The sequence below is a fragment of the Triturus cristatus genome, chromosome 8, assembly GCF_964204655.1.
Source record: "Triturus cristatus chromosome 8, aTriCri1.1, whole genome shotgun sequence".
In the NCBI taxonomy this organism is placed as follows: domain Eukaryota; kingdom Metazoa; phylum Chordata; class Amphibia; order Caudata; family Salamandridae; genus Triturus; species Triturus cristatus.
In genome coordinates this window covers 296,174,949-296,202,059 of record NC_140591.1, presented here as the reverse complement: position 1 = coordinate 296,202,059, position 27,111 = coordinate 296,174,949, and the positions used below count along the sequence as shown (strand labels likewise).

General features: G+C 44.6%; 1 protein-coding gene across 1 annotated transcript in view; it reads right to left on the bottom strand.

The window, feature by feature from the left end:
• The window catches only part of MPHOSPH8 (M-phase phosphoprotein 8), a 209,300-nt gene that overhangs the window by 75,695 nt on the left and 106,494 nt on the right, over window positions 1-27,111 (bottom strand). The window contains exons 5-9 of the mRNA XM_085621552.1: window positions 24,981-25,235; window positions 13,874-13,999; window positions 13,702-13,790; window positions 8,780-8,920; window positions 2,197-2,283 (exon numbers count right to left, since the gene is read on the bottom strand). Coding sequence (XP_085477678.1) covers window positions 2,197-2,283; window positions 8,780-8,920; window positions 13,702-13,790; window positions 13,874-13,999; window positions 24,981-25,235 — 698 coding nt within the window. The remainder of the gene's footprint in view (window positions 1-2,196; window positions 2,284-8,779; window positions 8,921-13,701; window positions 13,791-13,873; window positions 14,000-24,980; window positions 25,236-27,111) is intronic.

Below are 27,111 nucleotides of genomic sequence, written 5' to 3'. Positions count from 1 at the left end.
ATAAAGACTGCAATCTCCCGAGGACAGCGGACCAGGCGAAGAAACTGACTCCAAAGACCCTGTATCCACAAAGCCAGGCCACACTGCACCTGATGCCCACAGCTCTGGTCTGAGTGGCTAACCTGTACAGTGAAATCTCCGTGGTGATTCTGACAGCGTTGGCTGACCTCTCCTGTCCTCCATGATGGCACCTGCAGTGTGAATCCAGAGGTTCCCCCTGACCGCGGCCAGCTCCGATGTCCAAAGGCACCACTGCACCGACACCCCTGGGCCTTGGTGAGTTGAACCAACAGTGTCCCTAAGGCCTCCTACATCCCAACTTACCTCTGCTTTCATTGATCTTCCCTCTGCAACCTCCGATGTCGCGCCTGCAGCCTCTTTGCCATCAGGAAAATCTTCATTGAAAAGCATTGGGCGCCTAACGTCAAATTTGCACCCTGCACCCGGCCGCCACTGGTAGTGTATGTTTGGTGCTGCAATTTACTTACCTGCAAGCAGTGTGGTTCCAGACACCCTCTGTCTCCATTGGAAAGCATTGGGTCAAACCCAGATTTGGACCTCTGCACCCAGCCGCAACCTGTGCTGCTGGTGGTGCAGTTTTGGTACCTACCTGATCCCTGGTCCTTGCTGACTTTTGGCTCCGAAGAGTGAAATTGTAAGTTCGATAGTAACCTGGTTAACCACAAAATTTCTTTCCCCATAGGTTAACACTGGGCAGTGTGAAAACGTTTTTAAGTGTCGTTTTCTGAAAGTGAAAAGTATTTTTAATTTAAAAAAATCCTAATTACAAAGACCTGGGTCTTAAAATAAAAACAAAGCATAATTTTATAAAATTGGTCTAGATCTCCTTCTTAAGTTGTGTGTATTTTATTGATCATGTGTGTGCAATAAATGTCTTACACGCCTCGGTGTTAGGCCTCAGGCCGCCTGCCCACACTACCACGAATACAGCCCTTTGGGTTTTGCACTGAGCAGTGTGTACTTTTGGGGAACCCTGGACTATGTGCAAGGTATTACCACCTCGTGATAATATCATATACAGAGCCAGCTTCCTACAAGAAATAATTCTGAACTGATGCACAGCATGTCAATCCAGAAAAGATTTATACTGCAAAAATGTGACATCTTCCATGTCGATGGCCAAATCCGATAGTCATCCCCATAAACAAACTACTCACTGACTACCGAAAATCTGAAAAAAAAAAATCACACCCATTGAAAAAGCATCAACTAATTTCATTTACACCCAGAGAAATTCTTATTTGTAATGGCCTTTGTGTGTTATTTTATCTTTTGCATGTAATAATGAATTAAAATATCAAAACCAAAAACACTGTAGCACACCACACCAGATTGTAGATCTAGTGTAACCAAGTTCATTTGATTCACGTCGAATTGGTAACAATTGACTTTTATTCCATGTTCATAAAAATATAGTCATTTTCAATTCACAGCCAGCCGACGCGCGTTTCGCCCAATGGGCTTCATCAAAGCTCCAATACGAAACAATACTACTTCTAAAGAATCTTTTCACAAATCCAAGTCCATCGAGAATAAATCATAACACTTCTTATCAGTTCTGGATGTTTAATCTGTTGTCCAGTAAGTCACAAGTTAAATAATTATAGAAAGAATCTTTAACATCATAAGTACAATGAAGAAGTCACATTAACGACCATGATAAGTCCAAGCCCAAGTGTAGAGTAACAGTCGTATGACGTCCGGGTTAGTAAGCCGGCTGGCTGTGAATTGAAAATGACTATATTTTTATGACCATGGAATAAAAGTCAATTGTTACCAATTCGACGTGAATCAAATGAACTTGGTTACACTAGATCTACAATCTGGTGTGGTGTGCTACAGTGTTTTTGGTTTTGATATTGTTTATTGGGAGTTAATGGTGATCCCAATATTTGGGATACTTGTGGTGGATAAGTATCTAACACTGTTCAGCACCCTATATTGTTGCCATACTAACTGTGCTAAAATTATGTCCTAGAACCAGGGTTGATGTGCAGGTCCTTATAGCATATCCACGGTTCTTTGTATGTACTAATGAATTTAAATATATTAACATTTGTCCAGCAACCTACTTCTAGATGTCATGAAAGAATTCAGCCGAGGAACATTCAAAAACATAAAAAGTATTTGAATACAAGTACTAAAAGTGTGCAAAAATTACTAAATTTAATTTACCTTCATTAAAGCAGTTTCTCCATTTGTCTGTTGGATGTTTACGTAAGCACCAGCATCCAAGAGAATTGCGGCAGATGTCAGAAAATTCTAAGTAAAAAAAAAAAGTTGGGAGAAACTTTAAAAATAAGAAAGCATAACCTACTAAAACTTCCGAGAAGCAAAACTGGATACAAGGGTAAGGTCATCTGTGATAAAAATCACTTGGTGGTAAAATTAAATTCGGATTAATTGTTGCAACAATTATTAAATACACAAGCAAATACTAGTGTAAAAATATACCCACCTATGCTCTCCATTTTGTCATCTTTATTAATATTTAAAAAATACTAGAATATTGAAAACTATGAGAGACCATAGATCATTTTTATGAGAAATTCCCATGTACTGAATTACAATCAAAACAGTTTAAGCCCTATTTAAATTCTTCTCCTAAGAAAGGAACAAGCATTGGCATAGCCAATAGGTCTTGCCTTTGGGACCTTATAAGTGTTTAGTTAGCCAGCACAATATCCTTGGTGCAACATCAATGGTTGCATGGCTAAACACGTATAAGGTCCCAAAGGCGAGACCTATTGGCTATGCCAATGCTTGTTTTAGGACTTGTGCCCTGTCACTACATGCACTCCCACTATCCCAGGCCTGCATGGAGTATGGAAAACTGGCAATGGGTTTTCCCAAACCGGAGGGCCTTGCTCTGGATAAAGGTGTCCCGACTCTCAGCGTTATCTTTGTGTGTCCTTGCGCTCAGTTTATTGTGCTATGTCTCACTCCTAGAAGCACCTCTGCAATTCTGATTCTGGTTGGTCGCTTTTTTTCTCTTGCTGACCCTCAGCAGAGAGCCGAGGGTCAGAATAAAGGAACAGAGGGCCAAGGGGTTCAAAGAAAAGCAGTGGAGAGGCGGAGGGTTAGAAGGAAGCAGAAGGCCGGGGAGTTAGAGGAAAAAGAGGCCGAGAGTTGAGGTGTGAGAAGAAAGGAAACCGAGAGCAGAGGAGGGGGAAGAAAGGAAGCAGGTGAGGGAGTTGACGAAAGGGAGCAGGCGAGGGAGTAGAAGAAAAGACGGAGAGAGTCGAGGAGCGAGAAGAAAAGAAGCAGAGAGGTGAGAGTAGAAGAAAGGAAGCAGCGAGGGAGTAGAAGAAAGGAAGCAGAGGGCCAAAGAGTGAGAGGAAAAAGAAGCAGAGAGCCAAGGAGTGAGAGGAAAGGAATCAGGCAAGGAGTGAGAGGAAAGGAAGCAGAGAGACGAGTAGTGATAGGAAAGGACGCAGAGAGGCAAGGAGTGAGAGGAAAGGACGCAGATAGATGAGTGATAGGAAAGGAAGCAGAGAGGCAAAGAGAGAGGAAAGGAAGCACCGAGGTGATGAAGTAAAAGAAAGGAAGCAGGAGGCCAAGGAGTAAGAAGAAGATGATGCAGAGAGCCAAGGAGTGGGAGGAAAGGACGCAGAGAGGCAAGGAGGGAGAGGAAAGGATGTAGAGAGGTATGGTAATAGAAGAAAGGAAGTAGCGAGGGAGTAGAAGAAAGAAGCAGAGAGGCAAGGGTGTTGAAGAAAAGAAGCAAAGAGGCAAGGAGTAGGGAAAGAAAGCAGAGAGGCGAGAGGAAAGAAAGCAGAGAGGAGAGGGTGTAGAAGAAAAGAAGCAGAGTGGCGAGGAGTGGGAGGAAACTAAGCAGAGAGGCGAGGGAGTATAAGAAAGGAAGGCGAGAGTAGAGGAGTGAAAAGAAAGGAAGCAGAGATGTGAGGTAGTAGAAAAAAGGAAGCAGGTAGTCAAGGGAGTACAGGAAAGAAAGCAGACGAAGGAGTAGAAGAAAGTAAGCAGAGAGGTGAGGGAGTAAAAGGATGGAAGTAGAGAGGCGAGGAGTGAAAGGAAAGGAAGCAAAGAGTCGAGGGAGTAGAAAATGAAAGGAAGCAGAGAGGTGAGGGAGTAGAAAAAAGGAAGCAGGGAGGCGAGAGAGTAGAAGAAAGGAAGTTACGAGGGAGTAGAAAAAAGAAAGCAGAGGGGCAGGGAGTGAGAGGAAAGGAAGCGACAGTCAAGGGAGTAGAAGAAAGGAAGCAGAGAAGCGAGGGAGTAGAAGAAAGGAAGCAGCAAGGCGAGGAAGTAGACGAAAGGAAGCAGAGAGGCGAAGAGTGAGAGGAAAGGAAGCAGAGAGTCGAGTGAGTAGAAGAAAGGAAGCAGAGAGGGAGTAGAACAAAGGATCCGAGGGACCACTATCTCGTAGGTAGCACAACATTTTCCATACAAGGAAAGAGTTGTTTTGGCTGCCAGACAGGTATTTAATCCCTCCATTTGGAAACCCTAAGAGAATAAAGCAAACCCATGGGAGAGGAACAGGGTGGCATCTGGATGAATTGCTGGACAAAGGTTGGAGAAAAGGATGTATAAATGAAGGAACACAGAAGACTCACAGTAGTATCACAGAAGTCTACTGCTGACTATTGGAAAACAGTGAAAGGAACTAGTCCAAATACGGCAGCTGGCCATAGGAGACCAATGAAAGAAACTGGGCAAATACTGCCACTGATCATAGGGGACCAGTGAAAGTAACTGGTCCAAATACTGCAGCTGACCATTGCATACCAGTGAAGGGAGCTAGTCAAACAAGCATTGGCAAAACCAGTAGGTGTCGCCTAAAATATGCTTATGTTTATTTTTTGTTTAACTTATTGATTTGATTATATGTTATTGAGGCCATTTGTGGGGCTTTACTTTGTAAATATAAATTTGTTCAAATTGATAGCCTGGATGTCAACAGAATCTGTGATAACAGAGAAGCATGGCCTAAGAATTGAAGAAGTAGGATAGAAGCAGGGATTGAAATTGAAATATAAAGAATATATGTGTGAATGTTGAAAATAGAGCGGAAATCCACAGGATTTTGCAAACAAATAAAATTTACATGGTAGTGCTGGGGGAAATAACGTCTACTGAAAAGCAGTAACATTGCAAAGGTTTTTTGCCAGAAAAAGTTGCTTTTCCTGTATTTAACGTCATGGCTTTGTAAATGTGAAAGTCTTGGTGCCATCTTTTTGTTATGGATGACATGCCAGACTTCACAGAAATGTAGCAAGTCGCTACAGTAATAAGGTTAAGCCACCATGGCACCAAGAACTTTTAGAAACAAGGTAAACCGCCGTTCAGCTTCACACCTTTGAGGTGCCGCGTAGGTTAAGGCTGTACATCAAAGCACAGCTACATAACTGAAATAGGAAAAAAGCAAAGCTTAACAGAAATGAATGTAAAGTTTGTTAGCAAAACATTAGGTAAAGAATCGGTGGTGGGCAGAACCATAGAAAATGTAGTGGTGAACGTCAGAACAATGTCGCATTTCACATACAATGTGTACATTCCTGAATGATATGTAGATGATGAGAAATAACTAGTGGACACAAATGTAAAACAAAATGTAGACGTATCATACTAAAAATGCGGGGGGGGGGGGAAAAAAAACTGGAAAATGCGTGGAAAACATGTGAAAAAAACACGTGAAAGGCTGTATGAATGAGTAAGCATGGGAAACAATACGTGTAAGTGGATCTTTACAGGTGTAGCGAAGGGAAAACCAAAAGATGGCTCTGTGACAACGTCAGTGACACTTATCAAAAGATTTTTTTTAAACTGTATGAAGGGGGAATCCTGTGATACCACAAGGCGGAGGCTCCACTTTCTAATTTAAAATATTTATGGAGCAGGAGGAAAAAAATAAAAAGCGTGTGGAGTACATGAGGGAACATACCGCCAAATTGTGTGTATGGTTCGGAGGAGAAAAAGTGAAACCGGACGGCAAGGGTTGTTTTCTAATGTGTGATGTTTAGGAGTAAACGGGCATATGACATAGAGGGTATGCCCATCTGTAATTAATATGTAGGGCACGTATGACGTGATAAACAGAAGAGGCGTACACTGGTAGTTGAAGACCCCAGAGGGCAGTGAAAACAATAACAAAAGACACAGCAAAGGCTTTAAAGTTAAGAAAAGATGCAGACTCTGCTTTGGTATTGTGTGGAGGAGGACAAGTAACCGGAAATCCAATGTTTATAATGTAAAAGTTTAAATCAACAGAAAACATGGGAAATTACATGGATAGTCAGTGAACCAAGAAGTGCAGTGGAAATTAAGGAGAAACATGCTGGCAAAGGTTCTATGGCGGATGACACAAATGAACCAGGACGGGGAAAACAAATATATATGATGTAAAACTGTATATTAACAACAAACATGCGGAACCACGTGTGAAAGGTGGATATTTAATAAACATAGTGTTAGTTGAAAGCGCTAAAGAAACAAGCAGGCCAATCTTTCAGATTGTATGGAGGTTGAAACGCATGGGGGAAGCTATAATTTGTGATTTAAAATGTTAATGTAGCAGGAGTTTAGAAGTGCAGATAATTTAAAAGATTAAATAAACAGGAGTACACAAGTAGTGAAACACAAACGCCCGCGCCTCACGATAAAGTTAAAAAAAAAAAAAAAAAAAAAAGGCATGCAGGCTGCAGCGGGAGAGAGAGGCGGAGGGGTGCACCAGCGAGTGGTGCGAGCGCTGGGGAGAGCAGTCTGCTCTTTTTCAAAGCACATACTCGTGCTTGTGGTGCGCCGCTGCGCGTTCCCGCAAGGCGTATGCTGCCACAAGCAGGAGTATGTGCTTTGAAAAAGAGCTTCACGACGGCTAAAGGTCTCCTATGCAGTGCATGCGCGCTGCATAGGCGAGACCTAAAAAATAATTGGAGTAACACGTAACATACTTTATTTAAAGTTGCTAACAGAAATTTTACAGACCCTTCAAAGTTAAACAGTTTGTAACTCAAACGTCCACATGACTAAGGTCAATAGCTCTGTATTCAGAAAGGACAGATTTTGGCAATTGAGGCAGTGAGACTGGTTTCAAATCCTAGGGGACATTCTGATGCATGCCTACATGGACCAAGGAGATTTTCAAGGTTCACTTGGAGCCTTCTTTAAGTTTTGGGTCTGACTAACAAGTAAGAAAGTGGTTGATGAACATCTAGAACAGCAAGCTCAAGGGATCCCCAAGTGTGAAACAGGGCTACTTCTTCCATCATCCATACCACGCATTTTGGTGATTGGAGTATGCTTGATTCCATGGCAGAAGGATAGTAGGCACCAGAGACAGCAAGGTTGGGGCTGGGGGGTGGATGCAGTAGGAATCTGCAATGCTGAAAATGTGCAGAAATTACCTCACGGGAAGAGTGCTAAGCAAACAATGCCGTCACTCTGCACCGGTTGTGTGATCTAGAGAAGCCTGCCTCCAACTTCTGGGTAGGGCTAGAGAGGGCTTCAGTGCCCTGTAGCTCAGAGGCAGACTCCTTACATTGGAAGAGAGCTTCTACACAGACAAGGCCAGCATGCATCACTAACTGGCTTAATCCCACCTTAAGAGTAAATGGGCAGGCTACTGTTCACACTTAGAAGTGCATTGTCTCCGCCCTGGTGCCTTCCTATAAAGATGGGAGTTTCCAAATAAGCTGGGGATGCCTTCAGCTTACATTGCAGTCTAATAATTCATTCTTTAAACCACTCAGGCAAGACCGGGTGGCCATGAATCTGGCCAGGAAAAGCCATGTTCTAGTAGCTACAGCGACAGACAGCAGAATTCAAGGGAGGGCTTCACTGATGATACACTTGTGCATTTCCTGTGACCAGACCTTAGTAAAGTGTATGAGAAGGACAACCCTTGTAGTTTCTGTACTCCGACACCATTCTTAACTTTGCACTCTCCAATTTATACCAACCAATTCCTGTGATCAGCTACAGGTAAACATCAAGGGAGGTGAACTGGAGACTCGTCATTCAAATTTTCACCATCTTTAAAGTGATCACAACTCATACATACAAAAATAGCAAATATTAACTTTTATTTTACAAAACATACACCCAATGGGGACCCGTATTAACAGAGGTGACTAAACTTTGCTTATGCGTAGTCCAGGAGGATTCACCACTGGAGCTTTCACAACTGGTTACAACTACAGCTGCAGCACAAACTATGAATTATTCTGCCCCCAGGCATTATCTATAAAAGAGGTCCAGTGTTGATCCTTTATTAAGATTATGGGGTGCAGAGACCAAGAGGCTTTCCTAACTCAGGAGTCTCCCACTAAGGGTGATTGGTGCTGGGGACTGACTGTTTTTAGGTCTCGCCTGACCCAGCGCATGAGCTGGTCTGGCGAGACTTATTGAGAGGGCTCCAAAAAGTGCTACCAGGCCAGCCTGGAGCTACAGTGCATGTGTGCGGGCACGCGCACCGCGCTTTACCGCGATTACTTTCACTTTAGCGGCCCCACGGCCGCTTTGCATAGCCAATAGGTCTCGCTTTTGGGACCTTATAAGTATTTATTTATGCAACTGTTGCATGGCTAAACACTTATAAGGTCCCAAAGGCGAGACCTATTGGCTATGCCAATGCTTGTTTCAGTTTAGGATGGTGCCATAGATTAGGGGCACTAACACAGATTCTAAAATGAAGCAAAGTGAGGAATGCCTGCAAACAGAACATTGGGATAGTTGTATCCGCTGAGGAATATTTATTTTCATCTGCACCCAAAACAAAAAGTGTTAATTAGATAAGTAGCATTACTTTCTCAGCTGCATGTATCAGAGCTGTGGTTCCATTCTTCTGTCTGCTGTTGACTTTTGCTCCTTTCTTAACAAGAAGTCGAAGGATATCATCGTGACCTCCAGCTGCAGCAAACATGACTAAAGTCATTCCACTTGAGTCCTGCAGCGAAACAATAGAATAGCAAGTTAAACACAATACCAGTTTTTTTTGAATCCCAATCTCTAGTTCCACTTTCTCCCCATCTAGAGGATATTTTTGCTGTAACAGGGAGTGGTAGAGTGCTAGGGACTCAATGTGTAGGGACAAGGGTAGCTCTGAGTGTCTGATGTGGATTCTGAAATGATGGTGACAGCCAGGAGGGCACAAAGTGTGGCAGAGCAACAGGCTGTTTAGGGGGGTTGATTGTGGATGCTTGTGAGTGCATCGCAAAGAGGAGGAATAAGTCTCATCAGGCATTACAAATGGGGTGCCTATTGAAGATCGTGATCATTACAAGTCTGACTAAAAGAGGAGCACCCAAATGAAGGTGGCCAAAGGACTACAATAAAACAAAATAAGGGTCACATTTGGGTAAATACTGGCACAGAGAGTATAAAGATCCACTTGGAACCTGCAGTCACAGCCTGGCAACATTGGCTGTTGGTGGGTTTATCGCTTGCTGCAGAGTTTGTCACCAGGACTTTACCTTCAGCTTGCACCTTATTTGTTTTCTAGAGACGCCTTGTGTTAATTTTCTCTGCAATCAGTACCAGCAAACTTGTTGCTGGGTTATGTTGTTTTTCTTATGGATTCCTTTATCTGGGAGTATCACAGAGTCTGCTATAATCTGTGTACCTCTTCCAGTTTCCTTTGGGCCATCCTTCTTTAATATGGAAAGGAAAAGCGGCCAGGTCTTGAGAGTTAGAGCTTGAGTCTCTCCTGCCTTACCCTTTGGCATTACCCCTTTCACCCATGTCTAGACATTCAGGTACTTTCATTCGACAGGCACGGAAAAACCCAGAACTCTATGGAGGATTGGGAACGTTTGGGTGGGCTTATGTTTAGTCATGCTCAAGCACAAGGCAAAAGACCACATCTTTTCTGCTAAGGCACTGGTTACCAAACTGTGGTACGGGGACCCCTGGGGGTCCACGAAGCCTACTCAGGGGGTCAGCGACTACTTAGATAACTGCATAATATTAACAGATTAATAAAGTGTATATAAATAAAATCAAAAAAATGTACAATCAAAATGTTAAAACTTACTGTAAATGTAAAGTAATTTGAAATTAGAGGCTATAAATTTAATTAGTATCTCAGATTGAATCATGGGAGCAGTGCAGGGGCATCAAAAAGGATATAGTATGGACGATGAGTGGCCTCAAAATTATTTATATAGGTTTGTGAAAAAAATAAAATGTGACACTATTTGTTTTAATGCTCTATTCTGTATTTTTTGTGTATTGTTTTGCAGTTCAAATCCTCACCAATGCGAAGGGCAGGGTCGCCGACTAAAGTAATGACACATGCGGGGGGTGGGGAAGGGGGGGGGGGGGGTCCCCCTTGGATTCCATTAAGGATTCAGTCGGGGTCCCCTGGTTCCGGTACTGATTAAGTAGAGGTCCCTAGAAGTCCAACGTTTGGGAAGCACTGTGCTCAGGCAAGAGAGCTCTTTGAAATGGAAGGCTAGAACTTGAAGGTCAGAGAACCATAATCAACTGAGACAAACGTTTGTCAACAAATTATGTAAGACCTTGAAGGGAATGAGTGGATATGATTCCAGCACTGTGCCTTTAGGCCTCCAGGCTCACTGTGCATCCCCAGAGGGCAAAGCTCCAATTGTTGAGGCAATTCTTTTTTGAACATCTTGTACTGATGAAAAAATAAATCTCTCTCCAAGTTAAGGAGAGGAGTGAGGTAGTTTAATGTTGGTTGTTCATTAATCCATCCAATAATGAACAAATTGAATTACAAGTAACTTTTCCTTCTTCATCAACTGGCCTTTATTTATATTCCAAATCACTCATTAGACCAGCAAGATCATTATTTTCTTTAGTGAGAAATGAAGATGACAGAGGGTTGATGAGTAGGTGAACAAATCAATTAAACCTACATTCAGACAAAAACAATAAGGTAGAATCAAGCTCTATGCTTTTTCTGAACAAGACAGATTTGTTATCTGATAACAAAGAAAGAATGACAAGACATTCCAATGAGCTTTTAACTGTACTGATTTCACTAATGGGACAGTGCCAAAAGTAACTAATGACGGATTACATTTTTCATGTCTTCTTGTTTGTTGAGATAGTATTTCAGACCTCACTTCAAGTGTAGGGTGTAAATAAATTTCTCTGCTGGCATGAATAGGTTTGGATAAAAGTAGGTACAAATATGGTCTGATTAAATAAATATCTAAAGCTGCATTGGTAAAGATTTAGTTTTTTTACTTTTATCTTTAATTATGTCTCTCGCCAGAAAATATTACAGATTCAACATTAAAGTATCTTACCACCAATCAGCCACCTCAAGAGTAAAGACTGCATTTGTTCTTACAAACCTGTAGTTTGCATTATCAGTATCCCTCCAATAGGATCCATGAGTGTAGGTGTAATCAGAAACACAATTAAGTTTAAGTTTAGGGGATTTGTAAAGCGCATTGCTACCCTTGGGCATCCCAACGCTGAAGCGAGAGAGGACAGGCAGATGTTAGCGCATGAGTTTAGGGGAAAAGCCATGTTTTGAGTCTTTTTTTGAAGGACGCTTAGTTTTCAATTAGTTGGAGTTCTGGATCCATGCTGTTCCAAAGTTTAGGTACCGGGTGTGAGAATGACCTTCCACCCCACCTAGATCTCTTGATTCTGGTTGTATTCATCAGAAAGATAGAGCCTAACCTAAGGTGGCGACGGGGTGAATAATGTGAGGCCAACTTTTGTATCAGAGTGGGGCCTCTCCCATACATGGCTCTGTGATCCAGGCTTTTGGACTTCAATTTGATCCTGGCTTGGACCGGGAGCCAATGAAGCTCCCTTAAGGAGGATCTGGCTGATTGATGTCTGGGTATGACCAGAAGCAGTCATGCAGCTACATTCTGTACCACTTGCAGTCTGTTTCCCAAAACAGGTACTTGACAGTTTTTGGCCTGGACCTCCATTGTCAGGTTCTGGTCCAGCCACAATCCTAAATGTTTTATGGATGTTTTGGGGGGGGGGGGAGGGGGCGTCCCCCATGTAGCTGGCCAGAGTATCTCCGAGCGAGGGCTGAGGTTGCTGCCCAGAATCATTAGCTCGGGTTTGTCCCCATTCAGCCATCCAAGATCCGATTTTTTCTCGGGAAGGATCCGAGTTAAGGGAATCTGAGATTGAGTTGAGTGTCAGCGGCATATGACATGATGGAGAGGCCAAACTCCTGTATTATGTGGGCCAGGGGGCTAAGGTATATGTTAAAGAGTGTTGTGCTTAGGTTCGATCCCGGAGGAACTCCCCATGGTGCTGAGAGGGAGTCTGACGTGATTCTGGCCTCCATGCATTGAAAGGATCTCCCACTCAGGAATGAAGCCACTCATTGGTAAGCTGTTCCTCTAATTCCAACTTCCTCAAGCCTTTGGATCAGTACTGTGTGGTCTACCATTTCAAACGCCACGCCTAAATCCAATAGTACAAGCGCTGCGGCTCTCCCTTGGTCTAAAATGTTTTTAAGTTTTTCAGTGACCACAAGCAGTGCTGACTCTGTGCTGTTTTGGTCGGAATCCCATCTGGGTCTGGTGTATGTTGTTGTTGTCTTCCAGGAAATGTGAGATCGTGCTTTTCGCGTGTTCCTCTGCGATCTTGCCCAGGATGGGCAACGGGGATATTGGGCGATAGTTAGCCAGAGCGGCAGGGTCCAGTTGTTTTTTTTTCAGTAGGGGTTTAATGATGGCGTGCTTCCACTCTTTGGGTACCTTGCCATTTTCGAAGGAAAGAGTGATTAGATTGGAAAGTTGGCTTAGGACAGCTCTCCCGCCCTGGGCAAGAATATGGGGTGGAGCCGGGTCTAGAGGAGAGCCGGATTTGATATTCTGTAACAAGGAGCCCACCTGTTCTTCACTCATTTTGGGGAAGGATAAGAGGGCGGGGGAGGTGGGGAGTCCTGCTTGCTCTCCCTTCCTTGGGGATTTTGTGGTGCTGTTGGAGTCCTCCGGGATAGCCAATTTCTTGGTGGAGTTAGGGTGGAGGGAATTATAAATATTTTCCACCTTGCTCTTGAAGAATGAGTCTAGCCCATTGCATCCCTCTTTTGATGATGATGTTCGTTCCGGGGTCAATTGTGGTAAGGGACTTGACTACTTTAAAGAGCTCCTTAGAGGAATTGGCAGACTTGGCTATTTTTTCTTCAAAGAAAGCCGCTTGCGCTTTCCTGATGCTCTTGTGATAGCCTATAAACTAGCCATACAGCTCTATTTTGAGCTCTGGGTCGTAAGATTTCCTCCAGTTTCGTTCCAGCTTTTTACAGCTCTTCTTTTGGGCGACCAGCGTTGGGCAGAACTAGGACGATCTGTTGAGTTTTTTTTGCATCAGTGGACCTGGCTTCTTGAAGTTTCGGTCTATGGAACCATTTATCCAGGTTAGCCAGTTGTTATGGGCCTCTTCTAGGTCTTTAGTGTCTGGTGGTGCGGAGAACTCATGACTCTTCTAGGTCATTTGCGCCACACTTCCGGATGTTCTTTTTAATGGTCAACTGTGTGAGGTTTAAGAAGGCACAATGACAATGAGATCAGGGAGTGGTCTGTCCAAGGCATCCGTTTGGGTGCTAGCACCTTCAGTCTGGGGTCATTTGAGAAGATGGGGTCTAGGATATGGCCTTTTTCGTGAGTGGCGGAAGGTACCAGTTGTGTGAGCTGTAGGGCGTCCAGGTCAGCTAGGCCTGTCAACTGCCTGTCATATACATTCACTAAATCAGAACACAGGAGCACTTATCACACTCACCTCTTGTTCCAAGTCATATTGTTCCTTTGAGTTAAGTGCAAGTTTCACAGTCGTGTAGTCACCATTCCGGACCGCATCTCTCAGTTGTGCTTAAGGAGAAAAAATGTGCAATTTTGAAAACCTTTTCATAAATACTGTCCCACACGTAACTGAATCAATCACCATCACTCACTGTTTGATATTGGCTGAGTTGCTGAAAAGATCTCATCCACTCCATCAAGGTGCTTTTGAAAGTCCTCCAGTGTCATCCATTCCAGCTGTAAATCCAGGCCCAAACTGAGAACTTGTTGCTTGGCATCTATGGTATGTTTTGAGAAAGGACATTCGAATTAGGGGACTTTCTCAGATCCTGTTACGAGGCCAGTACAACATCTAGTGTATTGAGACTTTTTGGCCCAACAGAAATGGTCAAAAATCCCAGAACATAGTTAAAAAAAGATCAGTCTTTTGAAAAAGAATAAAAAACGAAATCTCTTCACAACTTAAAAGTTGATTATTCAGCTGGACAGAATTTGATTCAAACAAATGTGCCAGGTCAATACAACCAAATGCTAGCACCACAGAGCTTCAACAGATGTTTTTTTCTGTTTACTAATCTACAAGCCTACCATAACTTGTTAAGCACCAAGGTTTCTACACAGCTTTTCATAGTCAACACATACGTGTCCAACAGTATTATTCCCATTCAGTAGGGAGAACAACTCTTCTCTCTAGACATTGTTCAAAATCATGATTGTCTGGTCTTGTGTTGGTGGTCCTAATAAACCGTTATCAGCTAAGGAGCACACGTTAATTTTAAAAGTATTTTCCGGACCCAGTTTACGAGGACCTTGGGGCAAGAAGGATCTACTGGGCCTCAATTGTGGAGGGTTGAGTATTTGTTTTGCCTCTGATGCCTCAGGGTCCGTCCTACTAGGTCTCTGCAAACTGAACCAACCACCACCCCCTCAGAACATGACTAAGTGGCAGGGATGACAATAAGTCAAAAGCTTCTCAGGGAGGTATTGTAGGGGTGCACAAGCTCAGGACTCAACAAGACACAAGAGAGAAATAATAGACCATAGATTTCTCACCATGCAAATGTTCAGCAGGCATTAGACTGGATCTGGAAATCTTTCATCAATACCCCTACCCATTAGTAGTGGCGTAGTGCAGCTCCAAGTCGTTGTCATCCCTTCTAGGATGTCAGTTGCTTTCTAAGCACCCAGACACAGAGCAAATCAGCAGATTGGTTTGCCAAGTGTGCAGATCTCTAGACTAGGGACCTTTTTTATGGAAAAAGAGCCCAAATCACAGAAAAGGGAGGGGGGAAGGATTCTGTGGTCAGACAGGGTATCTACAATTAAGAGCATTATCAAAGGTAAGTAACTGGTTCTTCTGAGGCAGACTTAACTGCAGATACCTAACCTTGTGAATAGATACCAAAGCAATACTTCCGAGGTGGTAGGACTGTGAACAGAATCAGCTTAAAAAGCACTGCAAGACCAAGCTGGCAAAGTGGCCATCTCGAGGGACCTTGTTGTCCAGAGAGTAGTATTACATGAACATATGACCCGATGCCAAAGTAGCAGCCTGGCAAATGTTTAGGACAGGCACTCCACTTGACAATGCAGATGTAGCAGCCTTGTCCCTGGTGAATGAGCTTTCAAGTCCCCAGAGGGCTGCTTCTTTGTCAATGCAAAGCCGATTTTTATTCAGAGAATGATCCAATGGGAGATGGTCCTTTTCTGCACTGCCTTGCCATTCTTCACCTCAGACAATGCAACATCAAGCTGATTGTCCACACGATGCTCCTCATTACAATCAATGTACAAACTTGCCAATGGAATATATCTTTTTCTATGAAGGGTGAGGTGGGGCGAAGAATACCGGGAGGGTGATCATTTGCCTGATATGAAAAGGAGGGACCACTTTCGGAAGAAAATAAACTTGCGGCTTTAATACCAGTTTGTCTATAAAGAATTGTGCATGGTGGGTTGACAGACACGGCTATCTAGATACATTACCCAACCAAGGGCTTATATCAGAAGTTCCAAGATGGAGAATAGGCATTAATCACTGTGTATCACATGAGAGTAGAAAATCAGTAATGTTACGACCTGATGGTAAATGTTTAAGTAGGTTGGGCACAAAATGTGATAATTTACATATTATGGACTGTCAAAGATTTTTACCTCAGCAGAAATTGTTTTTACGCCCCATCTTTTTAAAATATGGTGTTACCAAGCGCCTATTAGCAATCGAACTTCTTACAGATATGCCAAACCTCGATATAGCAATTGCCATCGCAAAATATATGAAGGCGGAAAAAAGGTCTTTGCTGGAAATAGAAATGGTTGATTGAAAATTAGCCCAGAAGCGAGGATGGTTATTGTACTAAATAAATTTTTTATGGTGGAGCATTAGTTTTAAGATATTTTTAGATAGATTTTTATCTTCTAGAATATTATGGGTGTTTTTTATATATGTCGTACTGTGTAACCTGTAGGATCTAGGCAGGAATTAGCCCATTACAATGGTGTCGCTGAAGCTTTGTATTGAATGTTTTAAAAATATTTATTGTACCATGTTTTTATGTTGTTTAAAGACCTATGGTCTAAATGAACGTATTTCTAAACTGAACTGAACTGACAGGGCTTGTAGCTCACTCACATGCAGTGCAAATGTTATGGTAATGAGAAAAACAGTCTTGAGAGTGAAGAGCCACAATGGACAGCTATGTAGCGACTCAAAAGGAGTACAGGAATGTGAGGACTAAATTCGAGTCGTAGTGAGAACTAATAAAAGTCTAGGTGGAAACAAATGCTGCATATCGTTTAAAACATTTTTTTGCATCACAACAGGTGATTTAAATAAGGAAGGCTGATCTGATAACTGTGAAAAAGCTGAAAGAGCAGATAACTAAGCCTCAACTATGTCCAAAGCAAATCTTTACTGGGCTAGGGACAATAAGAAAATCAATAACTTGGTTATTTTAGCTTACAGTGGGTCTATTTACCAAGAGCCGCAACAAACCACAAACTGGCCCCAATAGCAGGCATATGGTAATTTTGGGTCGGCACGCTTTGCAATGCAACGCAATGATGACAGCATGAGGAGGATGGTTGAATGCAGTCATCTGTTGCCGCTCAATCTTCAAGCATGGAGAGAAGACTGCCCTAGCCGTGGTGCAGGACTCTGCCCTGCTGCTGTCACAGAAGATCCACTCAAAGCAGCAGCCTAATATGAGGACAGATGCTCATGCCCAGGATTTCTAGATCACACACACTTTGCCTAATCCACTACCACCAGGATGGCTTGGGCTCTGTCATTCCTGATCTTTATAACTTAGGGAAGGAGAGGTAGCAGCATGAAGGCATAGAGGCGTCCATAGCTCCTACCTAGGCAAAATATGTCTTCAAGGGAGAGCAGTCTTGAGACTTCCTGCATGTAAAATTGCTGACAATGCACATGCCCAGCAGATGCGAAGAGATAGACAGAGTGTTCTCCTCATTCACAGATGATACCCTGTGCCCCCTCGGAGATTAAATGCCATTTGTGATCCACTAGATTTGGCGACTGAGTTCGTCCTCCCTGGCATTTACAGATTCTAACAGAAAGTGCGTCACCAAGAAAATCCCCTGGCGAACCACCAACTTTAAGAGGTGTAGCGCCTCATGACCCTACTTAACCAACTTGTTGGAGTACTACATAGGGGTAGTGTTGTCCGTGCGGTGACCACCTGTACCAGCCTCCTTTTCGTTTCAGAGTTTTATATAGCGCAGACTTGACCCGAAGGGATCGGGTATCAGAGCTCTTTACATGAGCACCAGTTTCCTTGCAGACGGACACATTCATTTTTTTGTTAGACACAGGGAGAATAAGGGACTTTCCCAGAATCACAGGATGTAGAGCATCATGCCGAGACTCAAACCCGGTTCTCCAGATTTGAGGTGGATCGCCCTAGCCGTTAGCCACATCCTCTCCCCTCCTTGTGACTGTGGGCAGGAAGGCTACAGCCCTGCCAAGTGCCATGCATCTCGTGTTAGACTAACCCATATTAATAACATCTCTGTATCCCCCGCAAAGAATTGTAGATTAGAACGCAAATGCGTGGAACTTGGCAAGGGTTCTGGAGGCTGCAGCATTGGAATATAAAGCAGACTATCATCTGCTGGGTAGAAGCGTGGTTGCTGGTGAATGACGGGAAGGCCCTTTTAGTTACAGCCCGATGCCATGCAGGTCTCGATCCCTCTCTGCTGTTTCTTGGAGACCGGGCTAGTTGCCCTCCTCTTCCTACACAGTGGTTCGGGTAACAGCCTATGTGTATGTAGCTGCCTGCTCACTGCATTACCATGAGTGTCCTGAAGGAGCCCAGTGGACAGATTTTCTGCCACCTATTGAGCTCATGGGTCAATCATACCAAGTAAAGTCAAGCCACCACCCAGGCAGACGCGCTACTCAAGCGGACATACCTGTAGCAACGCGCCAAGCACCTTCCGAGCAGACATTGAGGGCACTCAAGCCTTGGGTCAGGAGCTATTTTACTGCTTAGGGGTAATGATGGGGTGATACTGGGGGTAATGACGGGGGAAGGCAGCTAAAAGATTTTAATAAAAGTGTTTGCTTAGGAGGTATTAATCCTCATACCCGTCTGAGGCAATACAGCAGCCTGCGCTAGTTCTGAGATTTCCTAGGCCCATGCCCACGAAGCTTACTGAGTCCAGGTTTTTGATTTGCATTCTGTGACTTGTAGCGCCCTTTGTAGCCCTTTATAAAATCAGAACTATAAGTCTTGCAATGCAAATAAAAACCTGGACTGGATGATTTATACACACATGGATGTCGGGAACTTGATAGCTCTCTAATGCTCATACTGCCTGGGACCATCAACACACATATATGCAATTTAAGTTTCAGAAGCTGCCAGAATGCACACAAGAGAGAGAATGAAGAGACTACATACATTTCGAGCCGACAGAAGGTGGCCCGTTTAACACATTTGAATAACGCTCTCCGATTTACAAAGCAATTAAACAAGGCTATAAATTAATTGAGTATGATATTTAGAAGAGGAGGAAATGGAAATAAAAAAAAACAAAAAAACTTCCCATTTGTTTTTTTTAATCAGCGTGGGAGTGGACATAACAGCAAGTGTTTTAAGATTTTTTAACCCAAACCACTGCATTGCAAAACAATGAGTCATTTCAGAAATATAACTAGTTACATGCGAGTAACTTCTTTGTTCTACTTGCAGTAAGAGTCAAAAGTAATGGATCACAATGTCACACATAGCAAAACTAAAAACATTAAATTGTCACGCATAAACAAACTTAAAACTTTCCAGCTATGAGGCTATCAACGCCAAGCAAAAAACCCCGCAACTCCAGCTGGTTGATTTGGAGATGGTCATCTGCAAAAGACCAGATGCCTCTGATCTCTATTCTTCCCACCTCAGAAGTGATGCATCTGCCACACACTATCGGGCTCTTGGAGGGGTAAGGAGAGGGGTCTTCTGTTGACCCAATTGCGATCCAGCAGCCACAACTGCAGGTCTTTTGCAGTCTCCTCCAAAATCTAAACCTGATTGGAGAGATCCTCTGGTGCTATGCCCAATAGGACTTCAGATCCCACTGCAGAGACAGCATATGCCATCTGGATTACTTCACCAGCAGGGCACAGGAGGCCAGTAGTCCCAGTACCCTCAGAGTCATCCTCAATGAGATCCACAACAAAGGCTGAAACATCAGAATTGTATCTTGAACGTCCTGAACTCTCCGCTCCAGGGGAAAGGCACATAACTGTACCGTGTCCAGAATAGCTCAGATAAAAAGAAGCACCTGCGAAGGAGCCAGGTGTGATTATGGGAAATTAATAGTGACCCTCAAAGATGTTAGGAGGATCCTCTCCTCGTAGTCTGGAGGTGGTGGACAACTGCCTGTGGCAAGCATGCCTCCAGCCACCTGTCATTGATTATGGGAAAGACTGGAAATCGTGACCACCGAAGATGCATGGCCACCACCACCATCACTTTTGTTAACACCCGTGGGGCCCTGATGAGTCCAAAGGGGAGCTCTGCAAAATGAAAATGCTGCTGCTCCACCATGAAACGATGATCGTGCTTTGGGCCTGCATGACCGAGATGTGGAAATAAGCACCCTGCAGGTCAAACGTTACTATCCAATCCCATCATATCGGGGAATTCCCCAGTGTTGTTCCTCCTTGCGAAGGCAAGTGGCCAGGGGCTCCATAGATATCGCAAAGAGCAAGGGGGCATCCCTGCCTAGTTTCTCTTTCCACCAGAAGGCAGGAGAAATAAGCCGCCCCAGTCACACCCAGGAGGTGGGTTTTATTTATGGCAATTTTGTATTCCAAGGAAGCGATCGCCTATCCACATGCGGGCAAAAACTTGGAAAAGGTAGTCTCACCAGAGCGTGCCTAATGCCTTCTTAAAGTCTACGAAAAGGCAGGCAGCATGGGAATTTTGGGTGGGGTCTTGATCTTGGACATGGAAGAGGCACCTGATGTTATAGGAAGTACTGCAGCCCGGTTTTGGTCCGGGTGTGATCCCTAGGAGAAATTGGGCACATCTATGAGCTAATATCTTACCAAGGATTTTATAATCTGCACCTAAGATTGCGATGGGCCAATAGGAAGACAGATTGGGAGGATCTCTAATAGCCATCAGGAGTGATACCAGGAGGGATTCGCAGAGAGATGGCGGAGCTCCCCACATTTCAGGGTCTCCTCGAACGGTTCAGTTAAGCGAAGAGCAAGGTCCGCGGTGAAAGCACTGTGATACTCAATAGGCAAGCAGTCTAGACCTGGAGTTTTGTTTTTGGCCATGGTCCGAATGCTGAAGAGATTGGGGAGTCTAGTCCCCGGCGGGTTGCTACAGAGATGCAAGGGAGTGTAGTTCTAGACAAGAGTACACCCACTGGGTCCCAGGGGCGGAGGGGTCGACAGTGGAATAATAGACAAATAATGCGTTTAGGCTGTCATGTTGCCTGTATAGGGACTGCTGGCAGAAGAAGTTATTTTCAGTATGGGGCAGGAGCGAGCATCTTGTGTTGTCAGCCAGGCGAGCAAGCATCCAGACTCCCTCACAGTGCATTTTAGCAGTATAGGAGGTGAGGTTGAGCCATTGCAATCGCTCCTGTAGCATAGCGTACTGCAATTTAGCATCTGCTAGCGCCTGTCTCTTGGAGGAGTTACGTTCAGCCTCCCTCTTGTGACAACTTGAAGGCGTCCCATTTGACTGCCCTTGAGGAGGATGTGGCATGGTTTTCAGCAAGTATTGGTGGACATGAGAATCCTGACAGATGCAGAATGCTGGGTCCTCCAGACAATCCTTGGGGAGGTGCAATATGGGTGTCGAGGGGAATGGGGTGTTCCACTTCACTTCCATTATGTGCTCATCTTGGTTAGAGACCACCACCCGAGGTAACCAAAACAGTGGACCACGCCTAGTTCTGAACTGGAGCATAAAATATGATCCCGGCGCAAGTTCAGGCTGTAGGGCACAGAATGGAAAGAGTGGACCCAATCATTAAGGTGCTTAGTCCTCCAGACATCCTCCAGTGATCACTGTCTGACTCAACTAGCAGAGCCCTCTGTTCACACGGCAGTGAGCAGGGAGCGAATGTGTGAGCGTTCTAAGAGGTTGAGCATGCAGTTATAAACGCAGCCTACAGGGCCCGACACCACGATCCAGACGGACCCTTGTCAGTGTTAAGGGCATATATACTCCCCAAGAGGCCCTTGGAGCCGTTGAGTCGACCCCCCACCAGCAAGCATCGCCCCTCTGTCTAATACAGTATCGAGGGTTTGAAAGCGAACGCCTGGAAGAATCCAGACCATTGTGCCACAGGTTTATGCGGAGTAGGTAGCGGCAAAGATTTACCTGAGGGAGAGAGATCGGAAGGGAATGTGGGGTACTTCAGCACCTCCCCGTTTGTAGAACAAGGGTTCATAGTTGCAGAAGTGTCTTACTAAAGGCAATGACTGAGTATTCTACATTTGCGGCCGGTCTCCATCCTTATTCACCTCCAGCCAATGGAGATGAGGGTTGGATCAGATTGTACGCCATCCGGGGGGGGGGGGGGTAGGGAGGGGTACCCTGACTGAAGTAATCCGAGGTGTCCAAGTCATCATTATTATTATTATCATCCGTGGTAAAGATGTGCGGGCCCCCTCCCCATTCGTGGGCCTGTGTCCATCCCCAAGGGATGCTGCTGCCTTGAGGGCCCAGGGCCAGTCCTCAATGATCTGTTCCAGGGCTGGGACCTTTGTGGGCAGAGAAGTCGAAGAGGGGCCCAGGTTAGGGCGTTGTCACGTCTTGCAGCGTGGGCAGAGAGGCCGAGGGGGTCTCCCTGCAGGCGCAGCATGGGTTTCCCTTTGATACTTGCCAGCCCAGTTCCAGGCATCCCTGGTGTCAGTAAAGAAGAGTTTCTATCTGGTAGAATGTTGAGGCAGCCAGGAAAATAAAAGGAAGTATTGGATCCCCAGCTGTCGGAGCACTCGCTTGACTTCCAGAAAGTAGGCTCATTGTCGCTGTACCTCCTGTGTGGAGTACAAAAAGAGCATGATGGAATTATCTGCAAGTTTCAGGGTCCTTTCTCTCGAGCTGCCCTGAAGATGGTGTCCCGATCCTTAAAGTGGAGAGGTTTAGCCAGCATCAGCCACTGTGAGGACCCCGGGGGCTAGAAGGGGGGTGGGGTGCTGGCATCCTGTGCGCTCTTTCCAAGGAGTAGACAGGGTGAAATTCTATGGGTTAACAAAAGAGCAAAACCAGTTCTCCAAGAATGACAACGAATCACAGCCCTCAATCCCCTCAGGGAGGCGTAGTAAGTGGACGTTGCACTTCTGGGATCTTCCCTCTGCGCCCGCCACCCTATCCTCTAGGATGCAGATGCGTTTCTGCAGGTCGAGGATGTTGCATTGATTTTCGGTTGTATTGCAGCAGATGTTTTCTCCCCTTCAGACACTGTAGCAGCCAGTCTGCGGTTGTCATACTGCACGAATTCCAGTTCTACGACGAGGGAACCCAGCTTAGTCTCAAATGCATCTAGTTTGTCCACCGGAGAGGTGTGTGTGTGGGGGGGGGGGGGGGGTGGGGGTCGGGGGGGGAGGGGGGAGTGGCTGACGCACGGTCTCCATCACTGGTGTTTCAGGTACTAAAGTAGGTGGAACAGCGTCCAATGACGCCTGAGTTGGCGTGGTAGAGAATAGCCTGTCCATGACAGCGCATCCAAGGGCCACAGGTAACCGGCTCACCGCAATTGTATTGGCACCGGGGACTTGCTACAGGGGAGGTAGGGAAGTCTACATCTCCATGCAGGTGGGTCTAAGAAGGTTTACGACTGCTACTGAGTAGAGTGAAGGATGGGAGGGGTGCTGCTCGTGGTTGTGCAGTCCCGCGTTAGGGGGGGGGATGCAGAGTGGTGCCCGAGTGCCCAATGATCCTACAGGTGGAGTCGGCCCCCTTTGTTGTCCTTAATGCACTGGTGGGAAGTACTCACTTCCCTGAAAGTCATAGAGCAGGGTATGTCATGGGGCTGTTTTCGTAAGGGGGGGGGGTGGGATTTTTGCGCCTCCTGGCAGTCCACTGTTTTCTGGGATGCTGTTGAGTGTGATATTGTAAGGGGCCCCCCAGCCAATCAATGAGTCCCCCAGAGTCAGTGTCGCTGAGGAGGGTGTGACGCTGTGTTGTGGGATGTCCCTTCTGGGGGCCCGACAGACTGGAAGAGCGGTAGTGCAGGAGCTGGGGAGGGGTGATCGCTCCCCTCCATGGTCCATGCTAAGTCCAGAGGGGGTTGCAGGGCTCTCCCTGTAGATACTTGACCTCCGAAGTGATGATGTGCTCCCCGAGGCCTGCCCACGCAAACCTCTGCTGGGGTCCAGGCGTTCCTGACCCGGCAATACCACTCCTGGGCTATGCGGCCTGTTGTGTCCGCCGACAAGTCACAGTGAGTAGTGAGGTGAGAGGGCAAGCCCCACCCATCTCCTCTCGGCTTAATCCTCGTGGCCCCTTGTTGCGCGGGAGTATTTCTGTGAGGCTGGGTGGGTGGGTGTAAGAAAGCGCTAACAGCGCAAGTCTTGATTGCCACTGAGGCTGCATGGAGGCAGAGGATGCTAGGCCCTCTGAGTCAACGACCATCATTCCCAGGGCCCACCCAAGTGCTGCAGGTTGATCCAGCCCCGGTGGACCGCCAGGCATGTGGCAGCACCCTTCTGATCCCCCTCATTCCCCCGGGTACGTTGAGGCTCTCTCAGGGGAGGCAGCTTGGTGGGGGGAGTCAGCACATGGACCAGGCTGTAGTTGTCATTCTCCACACTATGGGTTTGGCGGGATGGCCAGGCCGATTCAGAAGGGATCCGCAACCTTGCCCCCCTGAGTCTGTCACTAGAATCTGAGCTTTATGGGTAGCTGGGGTGAGCCCAGCTGAAGGATCCATGCAGTAAAGGGGCCAAAGGAGCAGAGCTTTAAATTCCAGGGGCCACCGTTGTGGCCCGCCAAGCCACGCCCCCCGCAACCATTGTTTTATGTTCGGTTCTTAAAAATTTGAAGAAAACAAATAAAAGAACACGCTTGCATCTATTGCAATTGTTGATGACAATGATTCTGTTCCAATCAAAATGTGTTTATAATAATAATTTTATAAAAAGAAGACCCAACACATTTTCCTTTTATACCATATATATGCTATCTCCAGACAATGGGACCAACTAGCATGTGACTAGAGACTCCCAATATTTGTTTCTAGACTTGAACCTACACACTTCATCTTTACTGAGGTTTTTTCAAATGAAAAGAAAAACAGCTTAAAATGTCTAGCTTTAATTCAATTATAAAATGTGCAGAGCAAATGTATCAACTTCCGGAGCTGTGTGAAACTTCTCAATATCATACAAACAGATCAACTTATTCGTGCTTAAACAACAGATCAAACATTTATGTTTTAAAGTGGAAAACAAATGTCACAATTTTATTTCGATTCATATTTAATAGAAAGGAAAACTACAAACCACTCCTTGCTTCTTTCAATAACACTTGCACAAAGTTCTAATTAATAACAAAGTCAAAGGAAAATCATGGCAAGTAATGCATCCATCTGAGTGCACAAAATCACATTCATACAAGGTAATGCTCACCTTCTATTCTGCACATCACAAGACAACAAACATATGACCATGTCCCAAGTATCGGTCTATTCTAAAAGCAACCTATGCTTCCTCAAAAATTCATAAATGGTGCAGCAAATAATGACAATTTAGTTACATGTAAACCTCCCACTCACCAGCATTGTCGTGTATGTGAGACACTGAGCCTGTTGTCTCTTGCTCCCCTTCAGCAGCAATGAAAGACCAGGTATCTTTTTCGTCTCTAGTACTTCCCCGTTCCTTCAAAGCTTGTTTATAGTCTCTTGCTTTGCTATCATCTGTAGCCTTTTCAAATGAAGAGTCATCTTTTCTTCTGTAATTTTCATTGCATTCTGCTCTGTCTTCTGCAGTTACTTTAAACATATCAAGCGGGCTTTTCGTTTCCTTCAGATCTAAAATAATTTTAAACAGATTGCAAATGAAGTCAATGACCAAGGAAAGAACCTCTTTGCCGTGCAAATTTGTGAAAAAGTGCCATTAGTGCCTTGGTGATAGCTGCACCTTCTGCACCCAGACTTTAAATAATCACCAAAAGGAAATGCACATAGTCAATCAGTTATAAAAGTAGTGGAGTATTGTAAGAATCAAAAAGGTAAGAATTAGGATTGACAGGATCTGGAACAGTAAAGTTCTTGTAGTTATTTAACAATATTATACAGATAGTATTCAGAGTACCATTATTTTCAATCTTTCTTCAACAGTGGGAAGGACACCCGACATTCTAGGAAGGGATAACATTGTGTACAAAATTCACCTCACACATCTCCTCATTAAGTAGTAACAGTAACCGCAGCCATAGAAAGGAAATTGTTACTTCCCCATGTTTTTGGCATGTAGTGCTGTAGATTCACATGCTTAGTATACATCCGCCATGTAGTGTTAGGCTTGGAAATGTGCAAGTTGTTATTCTTTGAAGAAGTCTTTCGAATCACGAGGTATAATGACTCCTCCTCTTGCTTGCAATGTGCATGGCCCTTGACTCCATTGTTAGATTGTTTTCCGCTTGGCAGGAGAGAACGGAGTGTAAAGGATGATGTATCCTAGTGAGGAGACCAAGTGAAAATAGTGTAATTTGTACATAAATATACATGCAATCCATATAGGAATCCGGGGAGGAGGGTGGGCACATGTGAATCTACAGCACTACATGCCACAAACAGATGCTTACTGGGTAAATAACATTTTCCTTTTGAGGCATGTGTGGCTGTAGATATACACGCTTAACATACTGTTGAGCAGTTTTCCTCCATAAGCGGTGGTTAACCTGTGTGGGTTGCAGTTGTTCGGAATAAATTTCTTAGAACCGCCTGGCCCACATTAGCTTGTTGATGGGCCACAACATCTATGCAGTAATGTTTTGTAAATGTGTGCGGTGTGGTCCATGTAGCTGCCTTACATACGTCAGCCATGGGTATATTTCCTAAGAAGAGCTTGGAAGCTCTTGTCCTGTGAGTAGAATGAGACTTTGGAGGGATAGGTAGAGTTTGTTTAGCTTTAGCATAGCAGATTTGGATACATTTTACAATTCAACGTGAAATGCCGGATTTAGAAATAGTTCTTCCTTTATGTGGTTTCGAGAAAGCAACAAAAAGTTGTTGTGTTTTTCAAAATGATTAAGTTCTGTCAATAGACAAGCTCTTTTTACATCTAGTGTGTGTAAAGCTCTTTCTGCAACTGAATCAGGTTGGGGAAATAATAATGGTAACTCAATCGATTGATTTGAATGGAACTGGGAGGCCACTTGTGGAAGGAATTTAGGAATGGTACGTGGTACCATTTTGTCTTCAAGAAGCTGGAAGAATTGTTCTTCTACAGTTAATGCCTAAAGCTCACTGACACGTCTTAGTGATGTGATTGCAATGAGAAATATAACTTTCAAGGATAGAAACTGGAAAGGGCGTGAGTGTAGAGGCTCAAAAGGGGGACTCATCATTCTTAAGCCAATGCTTAGATTCCACGCAGGGGTTGGAGGTACCCTGAACAAAATAACTCTTTTGAGAGGCCCTCTAAAAAAGCTTTGATAACAGGAATTCTGAATATAGAGGTTTGTTCCTTATTTTTCAGATATGTGGTGTCTGCTGCTAGGTGTAGCCTTATGGAAGTAAAAGGCTAACCCAGATGTATGTAAATGTAGTAGGTAACATACAATGTTTTGAGCATTTGCTGTTAAGGGGTTAATTACCTTTGAATTGCAATAGTGAACAAAACGTTTCACTTTTCCGCATACCAGGCTATAATAGTAGGTCTTCTTGCCTCTTTCGAAATACC